Source organism: Geospiza fortis, unplaced genomic scaffold, assembly GCF_000277835.1.
Source record: "Geospiza fortis unplaced genomic scaffold, GeoFor_1.0 scaffold41, whole genome shotgun sequence".
Lineage (NCBI taxonomy): Eukaryota > Metazoa > Chordata > Aves > Passeriformes > Thraupidae > Geospiza > Geospiza fortis.
In genome coordinates this window covers 8,474,153-8,487,379 of record NW_005054299.1, presented here as the reverse complement: position 1 = coordinate 8,487,379, position 13,227 = coordinate 8,474,153, and the positions used below count along the sequence as shown (strand labels likewise).

The window sequence follows — 13,227 nt, the reverse complement described above, 5'->3', positions numbered from 1 at the left end:
TCCCAGGGGAATTCAGCAAGAGGTTTGTGTTGATAACAGTTTATATTCCATTATAGGCCAATCAGTCAAATTTCAAATATCCCTGGTGTTTCTTTACTCTGAATGGGTGGATGTAACAGCTGACCCACAGTATCTCATTTGCTGTCCTGGTAAGCTGCATTTGATGGCTTTGAAGGCAAGTCCTGGCACATAAGAAAATGTGGAAGAAAAACTGTTGATGAGGCCACTAAAAGAAAGAGATTTTCCTCTTCTGCCCTTTATGCAACTGGAATCTTGTCCTTTGATAGCATTTCCAGCTTGCTGGCAGGCTGGCTTGTCTCTGTCCAGATCCCCTAGTTTTCCTGGAACAACTGAGGCAATGCTTAAGGGGAGTAGAAATCAGGGATGGAATTATTACTTAGTATGGTATTTGAGCAATGAAAATTAGTTATTGTGTTTTATTTAATAATGCAGTATACATGTGAATATTTTTACAGAGGATAGGAGTTGTTACTGTGGTAGGAGGCCTTTCCTTACAAAGACAACAGAAATACCTTTTGTCCACTTAAATGAGACTGTACTTGCATGTACACACATATGTGGGTATTCAAGTTATTTAATGTGCAGACTAATACTTTAAAAAGTCTTACATTTGGGGGCTTTTAAAGAGAAACTTTAAAGAGGTAAACTCAGTCCATTAATGAAACTTTATGACTATTTCCAATAGCCAATGTACAGCCCTAATTACAGAGAACACTCGCAGAATTGTGGCCATTAACTAGTATAAATAGCTGTTCATATTAATCACTTTAAAAGGCCAATTCATTCACAGGTTTTACTACTGACTTAGCTGGATTTTTAGAGGCCATATTTTTGTAAGTTATCTTGTCAGTAAACAGAAGACCAGAAAAAGCTTTCACTGCCAATTGCTATCCAATAAAGACATTTTAAAACTTTAATGTGTTGTAAAATACAGTTAACAAGAATGATTAGAAGAACTTAGAAATAATGGAGAAATATGCTCCATTTATGCTGTAAATACTAGACCCATAAATCAAATGGTATTTTTAATTTGTTGGAATTTTTGGGACTTACATAACTTCCCACTGGTTGCATTTAGAAAAAAATATTGGGCAAAACCCTTACAAGCCTTTTTAATGGAATTTTCTCCTTTAAGTGTAGTATACTAGCACTTTGTGGATAACTAATCATGTTTCACTATTTTGTATCTTGGGTTGCACTCCAGTTACGTGATACATCAGTAGTGATGAGAGCAGCCAACAGCAGCGTGACTAACGGTATGGGGGTAGAGTGGCTGTGCTGCAGTGGAACTGTGTCTGAATTTCTTCTCTCATTTAGAAACTCATTGTTTCTTAAAATTTGTAAGTTGAAAATGTCATAGACTGAGTGCTTTTGCATGCAGTCAAATAATCCACATTATTAATCATTTATGCGTTTTAAGAAAAACATACTGATTAGACAGCTTTGTCTGGCTGAACCACATAAGTAGGTTTAGATATATTTGAATCTTTAGCTCGCTGTGTCCAGCAGTGAATTACAGAAAGTAATGCACTAATACCGTTTGATGCATAGTCTTCATCAGTAATCAAAAATTGAGGATCCGTATCACTGGTGGGAACAAGAGCAGTCAACATCTGCGTTAGACAAATACTGCTTTTGCACTTCCAAACATTACTAAAACATAAATGTCTGCATAATTTAAGTTTGTTACTGTCATAAATGTACATTTTACCTAACAAAGTGCATGCTAATGCAGAGTTGTTTTGTTTTCAGAGTGATTATGCTGCTTTGCCATTAATTCATGTGTGTACTGTGACAAGATGTAATGGCGTATCATGTTGCTTTAATGTAATGAATCCAGTACTCCCAGCTCTTAAGTCATGTTGCTGGAAATGATTACATAAAACAGAAATGACTGTGACTAAAGCCCTTGCAAAGCTTTAGAACTCCTGCACATTTAAGAAGCTTTCCAAGGGGTGGTTAGAGTAACTTCTTAAAAATTTACTGTAGGCTTCCCTTGGTAAAATTTTTACTCTTTTCTGACTCTTTTTTTGCATTCCAGTGAAATTTACATTATCTTTTAAGCATTGCAAAGGTTGTGCTATAATTTTGTGCAGATGTGTATGTTAAGTGAACATGATGTGCTTATTTGTTACATTTATGCTACTTTTCTTTCTTTCTTTATCTGGATAAGATGGATGAAATTATGTATTAAATAAAAACATCAGTCATTTATCCATGACCATTCTCTGCAGGTCCTGTAAGACTGCACAGAGATTACTTTTAAAATGAAGGTGATTGCAAAGGTTTCTGAGTATTCTCTAAATCTCAAAACCATAAAACTCAAAATTCTAAACTGTTTAAATTTCACCCTGTTCTTCCTAAGACTCTGGCAACTCTTGATCTCAGTTGATGCACCTTGAGCAGGAAGTTCACCATTCATTCATATACTCAGCATTTGAACAAGCAAGGATAATATGTCTTAGAAGAATGACCTCACTTCAGAAAAAAAATCTCATCTTCCACATTTCTGTTAACTTGTCTTTAGGTTTTGTCTTTCTAGTAGATAAATATAGCACTTGAGCTACTGCAATGTATTATTTATTTCACATATGTAGCCAGGCAAATACTTTAAAGACTTTCATTTCTGCACAGATCATTCATGTTCTTATGTTCTGCAGCTGGAGCTGTTGTTTACAAATTGTGTGAGTGAGATATTTCAAGGATTGTAGTGAGATCGTTTAACATTAAGATCAGAATATTTAAATTAAGGGAACCTCTTTTTTCCCCCCATAGTTGTATCTGAGTGTTACTACCAACTACATCTGTCTTTTTTTTTTCCTGACCTAGAAATACCTCGTGGAGGAAGTTGTTGTGTTGCTTTTTTAATAAGGAGAAAATTAATTTTTTTCTTAGCAATGACATTTAAAAATAGAAATTATCAATATAATGTACCACTGTTCAGTCAGAGAGTTGTGCTTTTTTTTAATTGTTTTATTTTTTTAGTCCAAGTGCCCTCAGGCTATGTTCATTTGAATAAAAATGATACATTAAATATGTAATTAGATTGAACAGTATTTCTAAAACTAACTACATCTGCAATCACTAAGTTACTTTAATTTGGAAATACTTTAATACATGGATTTTACCGAAGCCTGTTCTAAAATGGTGACAATTTCCAAAATACAAATAATACTGTTTCTTATCCAGAGTATTTCTTCTCTGCATATGTGTGTGCTGGGCTTTGTTACAGTACTCTGTTTTGCCTGTGATATATAACCATAATTCTGAAACATTCTTAACAAAATGCCTGATTTTTAGAGCATTAAAATTCTGTAGAAGTTGGTGGGATTTCTCACGTACTTAGACTTGGGCACATGTATAAGCATCGTCTTCAGGTGGAGCCAAAATTTTCCTGTGAGCAGTAACCACAATAATAACTTATTTACACAATTGTAATTAATACCATAGGACACAAACATACTGCCCTTGCCTAGACAAGGAATCCTTTTTCATTTCAGATAAATGCTTTGGGATGTCCTGAAGGAGGTGAGGAAGGAGCAGGGGGCAAAACACCTTTAGTGACTTGTGCTTGAAGGCTCAGGCACTTGGATTGTGTCCTGTTTGGTTTTCTTTCCAGCCATGTGCATATAACACCATTCATTCTGATTGCGTTATCCACACATGTGACATCTTTGTATGTAACAGGGCTTTTTTAAATACACACTGGTGGCTGCTTTGTGTGGTTGCACTTCTCAGTGGTGAAACCCACCCCGTGATCAATTTACAAAGTCAATGTGCTTCTGCGAAATCCTAATGGTGAGAAAATGTTACTTGGACATACTCAAGCTGAGTTTCCATTTGAAGTGAAATAAAGCCAAGTACGTGAATGTCAGCAAACTTGTTTATAGGGGTGGGTGGTAAAGCATACATTATTTAGAAGGTTGAGTCATGAGGCTGGTCGGGTTTGTCATGTTACATCTGGCACGTCAGTCAAAGCAGGGACAGCTGCCGCCTGTCACTAGTGCTTTGGTGGGGCATTGTCCAGTGTTAGCAGCCAGCAGCCCCCAGCAGTCTGGGGAGGAGCACTTCACCTGGGCCTGGGCTCATTTTCAGCACTATCATTGCAACCACTTTTGGGCTCCTTTCCAAAAGAGGTGGTTTCATTTCACAGAACATCTGATATTTTTCATATCTGTTATTAGAAAAAGTATTTGAATAATAGTGGTGAGGTTTGTTAGTTTACAGAAAAAAAATGCCCTTGATATTATAGAACATTTTGCATCTGTTTTGCTGTATGCTTTGCTTCCAAACCACCTTAAACTACTTTAAAAAATGATGTTAAAAGTCAATATGCAGTCAAAGCAAAATTCTGTAAGTATGGAGAACACCACCATCCATGGTGTCCTTATTAATTTTCATCATACATTGCCACATGAAAGTTTTGTATGCACTAAAAAAATTAGTGAAAATTATATTTATCACTACCAAGTCCAAATCCCTGTGTTTGAGCCACCAGTACACTTAAATCACTATGCTTGTACTTGAATTCAGTAAAGTGCAAGTTCTTACAGCCAGTTGTAACAGATGTCCCCCTTTAGCAAAATTAATGGACATTTTTAAGTGAAGCTTTGCCTTTATGCTCAAAGATGAATTTTGTGTTTTACTGAAAGTCAGATATTGCTTTAATTATGTCTCTTCCATTTATATTTTGTCAAAAATAAATTCAGTTTTGTGTTTCAATCCATATAAGTTCCTATTGCTCACCACCTGAAATAATTTCAGTTGGTTCCTTGTGTTAAAAAGAGGAAATAACAAAACAAAAAATATTCTGTGTCTCCTGACAAAAGAAATACTGGCCTCAGATTTTTGATAGAAATGCATCCCCTGCATGTATTTTGGCAGGGGAAAGGAGGTTGAGTGGCAGGGGAAAGGAGGTTGAGTACCAGGGGCTTTTGCTTTATTATAGAGCTGGAATGTCTTCCAACAAGTTCAGGGCATGAACCTGCTGGTCAGCTCTTCTTTTGAGACTTGTAGTTTACACTTGTGAAGCAGGATAAGGAGAGGAAACAGGAATCTCTTAGGAATTTGGAAGGAATGTTTCATCAGACTCTGGAGGACAGGAACAATAATTCTACCTGCCTGCTGTGGTGGAGAACATGCAAAAAAATATTGTGCTTCCTGCCAACAATAGCGGGTATGATAAAGCAGAGTAGATGACGCTCATTCATGATGAGATGCACATCATGGAAGAGATCACACATCAGGAAAAGCTAATCGTTCTGAATCATGAAGTTCACAGACAAGAGAAGTGTTTCATGCCAAGTTTTTCTTAAGTTGGGTTAAAGATTCTTAAATTAATATTTTGAGTATTCATCGTTGCTTTACTAAATTGCCATTCATTCTAATTTGAACAAGTGTGACAATTACAATAACATTGTTACAGAACTCTCACTGATTTTTAGGGAACTTTCATGGTAAAACACATCTTTTGGTTATAAGGAAATTCAGTTTTATTGTGAGATGAAGTAATTGGTCTGAGAAGAGATTTTAATTGCATTTTATTCTTTTGCATCTAATTTTGCAATCTGTTCCAGAAGATACGCATATACAGATGGACTCTAAGTTTCCACTTATGTGTCAGATCAGTGATGAGTTGAGAGGACATGCACTTGAGAAACTGTTCATATAGTTTATCAGAAGTTTTGTTCATGCGTCAGTGAAAAAGTAATAGGGCAAAGGTTCAGTTTCCACTAAAGGATGTTACAAATGTTTCTGTCTTTGTTTCAACTTCCTAGGTTTTTATCTCTCATTGGAGGAAATGCAAATGACATAGGAAAACCAGATATGCAGCAAAAAGTAAATGTAGTGATTCAAAAGGAAGGACTGGAAGGCACAGCCAAAAGGCTCAATACCACTGTGCACACACTGCAGCTGATCATTGATGGACTCACTCAGCCTGAAGGCTATGACATCCGAACAGGTAAACCTCAGTTTGGAAAGTTGTAATCTGAGTTTGTTTGTTCTACGTATCAGTTTTAAAACAGCACATTTTCTTCTTCTAAAGTCAGTAGTATATTTTCATGGACATGTAACTCCACTTTTTTTCTCAGTCAAGGTAAAGGCTATATCAGTCAGATGTTTCTTTTCAGTTTTGTAGGTAAGTGTGAATCCTGTCTTAAATCATGGCATTTTCAGCCATAGGAAGGGGAGTTGTATGGCTGTTAACAACTGAAATAATTTCAATATGTTGACTCTCTACTGGTTGAATCTGTGTTGGCTCTCCATCACAGAGGGGAATGCTGAGACCAAGGTGAAACAGTAGCAATAAAGTTTTGTGGAGCAGTAGTGTGTAGTTCCTCACTTTTATTGCCCTGGTTTCTGGGAGACCAGTGTAACTGAAGCGCATGGCTCATGACCTACCCTGGTTAAAGCCTGCAGTGGTACTGAACAGTTTGAGGTAGAGGAAAAGAAAGATGAAGTTAACCATCTGGGGATGTTGCTGTGTAATGGAAATTACAGCTGGATTCTCTTACAACAGCAGGAGATAAAGGTAGACAGCAAAGATGAAGGCTTGTAATAACAAATAATAAACCTATGCTTAAAAACCAGCCAAACTAACATTTCTGTCCCCCTTTTTTAGTTTATTAGTGGTTTCGGTGTTTATTTTTAAAATACTCCACACTAGTGATCTTGAAAATGTGTATTTTCTATGTCTCAATTAGTTCTGGTGATCTCACACCTAGATTATAGTAGGATAGACTATTAACATAGGAAGACATAAAACCAAAAAAGAGAATCTTCAATGGAAACATTCATATTCTTCTGATCTAGGACATTCAGTATTACTTTAGACAGACTGTGGTTGGAGAAGGCAGCCTAGTAGACTTAAGTGGCTGTATGGATTTCTCCATCATGAGTTCTTCCCATGGACCCCTTGCAGTTCTTCATGAACTGCTCCAGCATAGGTCCCTTCCATGGAGTGAAGTCCTTTAGAAACAGACTTTCATTGTTCCCTAATGAGGTCACAAGTCCTGCCAGAAAACCTGCTCTAGTGTGGGCTTGCCGCAAGATCGCAGCCTTCTTTCAGGCATTTATCTGTTCTGGTGAAAGGCCCTCCATGAGCTGCAGGGGAATCTCAGCTCTGGCATCTGGAGCTCTTCCTCCTCCTTCCCTTGTTGTCCGCAGAGCTGTTTCTGTCTGCTCACTTCTCCCTCCTGGGCTGAAATTGCTGTTGCACAGGGAATTATTCTTTTTTTAAAGTATTTTATCCCAGAGGTGCTTACCACCATTGTTAATGGGCTTGACCTTGGACAGGAGTGGATCTATTGGACACAGGCAAAGCTGCAGATGCCACCACTCACAGTACCCCACACACACACACACCTACTGAAACATTGCCATGCAAAGCCAATGCAGATCCAGAGACTGATTAAATTCCAATGCATTTTAGCTATAAACTTGTTCAGGCTGAATTTTTTTTCTCAAAAGCAAACAGAGAAAAATTATTGCAATTCTGGTTTGGTGATGTTCCTTGTGGAAAATCTCCGTCCTTCTTATGTCTTGGAAAGGTCAAACAATGATAGGAAAATATTGAAAGAGAAGTTGTTGAGATGACTCAGAAGGGTTTTCTGTAGGGGCAGAAAACGGTAGGGAAATAATAGAGTTTTTAAAAAATCTATCTGTGTTCTTAAATACAGAATGTGAGCATTAATACCCCAGTATAATCCCTGCTTCTGATCGTGCCTGTGTGATTTTTCAAGTTGTCGGTGCAAAGCAGCACTGTGATGAAGTTCATGTGATGTCATGGTCCAGATGAGCAGCAAGCCTAAGAACAGTGCCTTGCTGACTTTCTTTTAGTATGTGATGAAACTGAGTATTTATCTTCCTGTGAATGCGTAGAAATTTCTATAGGAATAGAATTTCACGTATAGTTGATGTAGCTCGAGTCACCTCAAGTGTTTTCTCCCTAGATCTGAAAAAATTTAAAGAATCTTTCAGTCACTGCCTACTATACAACATGCTTCTGATCCCCTTATGATAGTTTACACAAATTACACAAAATTCAGTATACTTACTCAATAATCTAAGTCTTTTCAAGTGATTCACAAAATATAAGAAACAAGTTATCACAGGTGGGTCTTTATTTAAAAATGTACAGAAAGCAGTATTTGGGACCCAAGATCTACCTTGGGATGACTTATTAATTAGAAATTATCTGGAAACAACTCTTAGAAACCCCTTTTCTCCAGAGTCTTATTTGTGTTTCTTGTTTCCTGTAACAGATTTTGACAAACCTGACTTCAAGAGAAGCATAGTCTGCTTTGAAGACTTAAGTGTTGGTGCTATTTTGACTGGAAAAGTTGAAAATGCAACGCCATTTGGAGTTTTTGTTGATATTGGTGTGGGAAAAGCAGGTTTGATTCCAGTGCGAAACATAACAGAAGCAAAACTCTCTAAAGTGAAGAAGAGAAGAAGCCTGGGCCTAGGTCCTGGAGAAAGAGTGGAAGTTAAAGTGCTTAATGTTGATATTCCTCGCCTGAGGATAACACTGGATCTTATTCGTGTTTTATGAGAGGGGTTTCAGTAACTGAGCCATGACTTTAAAGGATAAGTAATGTCAGCAAGGTTATGGAGAGTCAGGCATTTAATGAATGTTGAACACATTTTGAAACCTTCAGCGCCTTGCTTTTTTTTTTTAATTTTAGTTTCACAGTTTTACCACATTTCTTGTATCCTTTCTGTTAATAATTGTTGGAAAAGTTTTTTGGATTACCTCCAAGCAACCTTGTTATTTTGTCTGCAGAGCAAATGAAGCTCCAGTGGGCTGTCAGACAGATCTCTTATCTGTTGTCTGTGCAAGATTTGCTGTCTTAATCTTCAGTTTGTACTGCACGAACAGATCAATCTATAGCTCCCCTCCCAAAAAACAGCCTTTCAGTTTGCCCGTTTTCTGGTTGACAGTCTAAAGGAGGGCTCCCAGTGGCAGAAAAAAAATGATCTTTTGATGTTAAGTGGTAATGATGTTGCATCAAAAGTAGACTGAGGAAAAAGCATCTGCTAAAACTATTGATGGTTTAGAAATAGTTATCTTTAATTTATTTGATGTCTGTTTACCTGTATTATATTTGTTTGTTCAGTTATCATGGATTAACACAGTTAGATGTACCTTGCAGTTTGACGATCTATGCTCAAAGGTGTCAAAAGACATTTGTGTTGTTCTGTGCTTCTGCAAAATAAAAACATTTCTGTGCATCTTTTCTCGGTGTACTTGTTCTACAAGTAGTTTAACAGTCCTAGTTGTCTTTCATTCCAACACGTGCTTAATCACCAACACTTTGAATGCTCATTGTTTCCTGCTGGGAGTGCCCAGCGCAGGGGGTTTGTTTCTTCTAACTAGAGACTTCTTGGTTTTGTGGTATTTTGGTGGTGTTTCAAAGGATTCAACTCTTGAGCCAAGTTTGCAAAGGACAGGTATACTGGAAGATTAGTTTCTAGCAAGAGCAGATTATATATATATATATGTATATGTGTATATATGTACAGGGAGTTTACAGGTGTATATTACAGGGAATTTTGGTGTGTTGGGCATTTATTCCTTTGCAGTCATCCAGTTTGCCTATAAGTTGCCAGAAACTCTGGTCTGCAACAGATGAGCCCAAATACACTATAGCAAGTGTCAAAGATCTTCAATTATGAGGTTTCTAACTACAAATGTCCAAGTAGCTGCTGGCACAGGGTCTATGCATGAGTTAGGAAAAGGCTAGCATGGTTTGAGCTCCCAGCTCTGTGTTTTAGTTTTCAAAATGATGAGCCAGCTGTAGACAGTGTATTTTGGAGATTGAAAAATCATTTAGCAAATGAAAAAAAAAAGAAGACAGATCTTACTAGCTTCAATGGATTTGTTCACTGAAGAAAAGACAACCATTTCTGCTATGTTAAAGTCAGCACAGCTTGGAATCATGTTTTGCAGGCCTTTTGAAGTTTTCTTGTAATATTTCTGCAAGTTATATTTTGTTGTTATGATATTAGAAACTGTAATACCATGTTACTGTCTTGGAAAACAGAGATGGAAAGCAAAGAAGTTGAAATTATTTGTTTTTCCTGCAGGTGATACATTCACTTACAGCAGTATGTCCATCAGTAGAATGATTTAAGTTGTGTTAAACTTTATATATGATCTCTGCAGTATCTAAGCACTTAGCAAATTAAGTGGATTTGCTTGGCCTTCTCTAAGGAGGAAATAAACTTGATTTCCTGAAGCACAATTTAGTGAATAATATATAGACTATTTTCTCTTTCGATGGCATTTTGTTACTGAAGTTCATTTTTTTTGATCTGGAGTATTGTGAGGACATCTTTTGCATTTTTGTGTATGACTCTTGAATTATCATGAAGTTCTCTAAATGCAAGACATCTTGAGACTGTTTCTCTCCTGTTAATTCACAGGAGGCATTTTACCTACTCAGAAGGCAGGCCCACAATTCATTGTACATACTCATAAATAGTTTCCTTTCTCCATAGAGTAACTCAGCAGCTTATCCTGTGTCATCACAGGGACTGTAGGAGAACATCATGTCTATCTCTTCAAATTTTAACCACACCAAAATGGGAAGTTTATGACCTCATGTCATATGTCTTAAATGTCTGCAGTTCTGCAAATGTAATCCCATTATTTGTCAGCTAGTGCAGTGCCTTAACTACTCCCCACAAAAAATATTTTTCCATTGCAATTTCTTTTTTTCTTTGCCAGAACACAGCAGTTAAAACAGCCTAGTGAGAGTCTAACAAGAATGAATATGCACAATGTGAACTTCTCAGGTTTTGTCAGCTCTTTGGAGATTCAAAAATTATTTCTTCTTAATCTAATTCTCAGTTTTCATCTTGAATTCTTGTGATGTTCAGATTTCTGACATCAAAGCATCAAATCTGTTTTCTGTAATTTATCTCCGCCTTTAGTTTCTGAACCAAGACATGATTTTTTTCCCTGAATGGTTGCTTTTTCCCATTTGAAATGCTGTCCAATCTTTGGAACAAATTCAATACTGCTTACTGGTGATGCCTTCAAAATTTTGAACAAACAAACAAACCCCTGCTTCCTCCTGGTTTTAGTTAATTTCTTTAAAGCTTCTCAGAAGAATTAAATACAAGTCTTTAAGTCTCACTAAAATTTCTGCTTTTGCCTTAAGCTGTAGATTCCAAGGCATCTACACACCTTGTTGTGTAGTTCCACCTCTCCCCAGAGAGAAAATCCAGCTCATTGATCTTGGATGACAGTCTGCCTTTTTAGTCCCACCCTCACTCACATAGTCTAGTATTTTGCAATCACCTTCCCCTGATATGCAGACACATAAGAAGAGCTTCTAAAGATTTCCTGTGCTTCAGATATTACACAAAGGAGAAGAATTTTTCTACTAAGCAAGATGGCACTTGTATGCCTGGCTGTAGTAATGCAAAACAAGAGTTTAAAAGAAGCCATTTGTTTTGGTTTTATTCCTGCCTCAGGCAGTTTTAGACAGCATATATCAATTTTCCAGAAACTTGTCAACCTCAGGAATGATTTAGTATGCTGTTAAACATAATAAAATCAATAGGAAAACAAATAGAATTTCCATGAGGAGCAGACGTTTGGAGAAGCTGGTCCATATGGCATATAGACATGCTGGAATTTGGGCTTTGTGGGGTACTTGTGTTAGAAAAACTGCATACCACGGGAAAGTAATGCATAATTCAGGAGAAGAAATCATCTAACAGCTTTGTGGTAGTGTGTCTTGAACTTGGTGTCTGTATTTATTTAACAACAAATGCACTTAGAAACTCTATGCCTGGAAGCTAGAAACCAAACATGAATCATATTTGTCTAATTTCAGAGCTTTCTATAAGGAGCCTTACCCACTGTGAAGTGAGTGCTGAGTGAGTTCTCAGTTCAGCCTGAATAGCACCTTGCTTTTCTAGACTTCCTGAGGATAATTCATGTACCTACTTAGCTCTGCTTAAGGACATCCAGCTTCAAGACTATCAATCCTGTGAGACAGTGGAAGGAACAAGCTGGTAATGACAGTCCATGTTACTCTATGTCTTCCTTTTGTTCAAGGTTTCAGAAAGAACTGCGAGGGAGTTCGTGTGTCTCCAGGGCTATGTAAAGGTTGGGCCAGTCAGGAATTCCATATTTCTTGCTGTTAGAGACCACCTAAAGGTTTGAGAGTACCTCTGTTTACTGGTCCCAAAGTTTCCTCACCCGCCTCATGGGCATGTAGAAACTGTAACTGTTTAGAAGTGTTTCATTTTGAGAAATCCCTTTGAATCCGTACTCTATGAAGCTTCACAAGTAAGTGATGTGTCTGTGTTTCTCACAGCAAACCTCAGTGACTAGTTTATAGAGAACTTCAATTGCCTGTTTCCACTTGAGCCTCTAAATGGTCCCTCTGGTGGATGTTGTAACTCTGTGCTGGCTGCAGGTACCTCCTGCCAGGAGGCTGTTGGAGATCACTGCTTATTGACAGGTATTTCTAGGAGCTGACCATCTAGAATTATGGGTGGGTATTTTATCAGATATAAGTCACTCATAACAGCAAGTGATGACAATTTGTAGAGCCCTGGAGATGAACAGCAAAATGTAAGAAGCATATGTATTGCACCACAGGCTTTACTATGGCTTCTGCAAGCTGGAAATAGCACAATTCTGTAACATGGAAATAACAAAGTTCTTCAATCTGGGAGGGACCTGTGCAAGAGTATTTCTTCTGTGTGAGCTTCCACAATGGGGACTGCTGCTTTTATTCAAGTCTGTTGGGTTTCATGCTGTTTCTATAATTGTTAGGTCTCCAGTGAGCATGTTCTAGCTGCATCAAGAATCCTAAGAGATTCTCCATGCTTTGAAAGTGAGAGAGGACTGGTGGCCATGTCCAGATCAGGGTGAGTCATCCCACTGAGAATTTTAAATCTAAACAAAAGTTTGGGGTAAAGCACTGAAATCTCATCTCACATGCTTTCTGTCCCTGACTAGGAGCTGCCACGTTTGAAATTGATCACCTTGCCCCTTGTTTCACTAGATAGAGCTTTTACCTTATTCAGCTTCTAGAATTGAAAAACACTAAGGCATGTTCAACACAGCAGCCCAATTGTTATCATTAGAAATTTTTGGTTTGTCTCCCTCTCTTGCTCTCCAGAAGAAACAACAAAGAAATGAGCATTTAGTAAACTGAATGACTTCTTTAGCTTTATTAA

General features: G+C 37.5%; 1 protein-coding gene across 2 annotated transcripts in view; it reads left to right on the top strand.

Moving 5' to 3' along the window:
- Nucleotides 1–9,255, top strand: part of SRBD1 (S1 RNA binding domain 1) — a 126,651-nt gene extending 117,396 nt beyond the window's left edge. For both annotated transcript variants that reach the window (XM_005416194.2, XM_031060726.1), the window contains exons 22-23: nucleotides 5,799–5,983; nucleotides 8,286–9,255. In XM_005416194.2, the coding sequence (XP_005416251.1) occupies nucleotides 5,799–5,983; nucleotides 8,286–8,575 (475 nt within the window). In that variant the 3' untranslated portion in view covers nucleotides 8,576–9,255. The remainder of the gene's footprint in view (nucleotides 1–5,798; nucleotides 5,984–8,285) is intronic.
- Nucleotides 9,256–13,227: the final 3,972 nt, after the last annotated feature.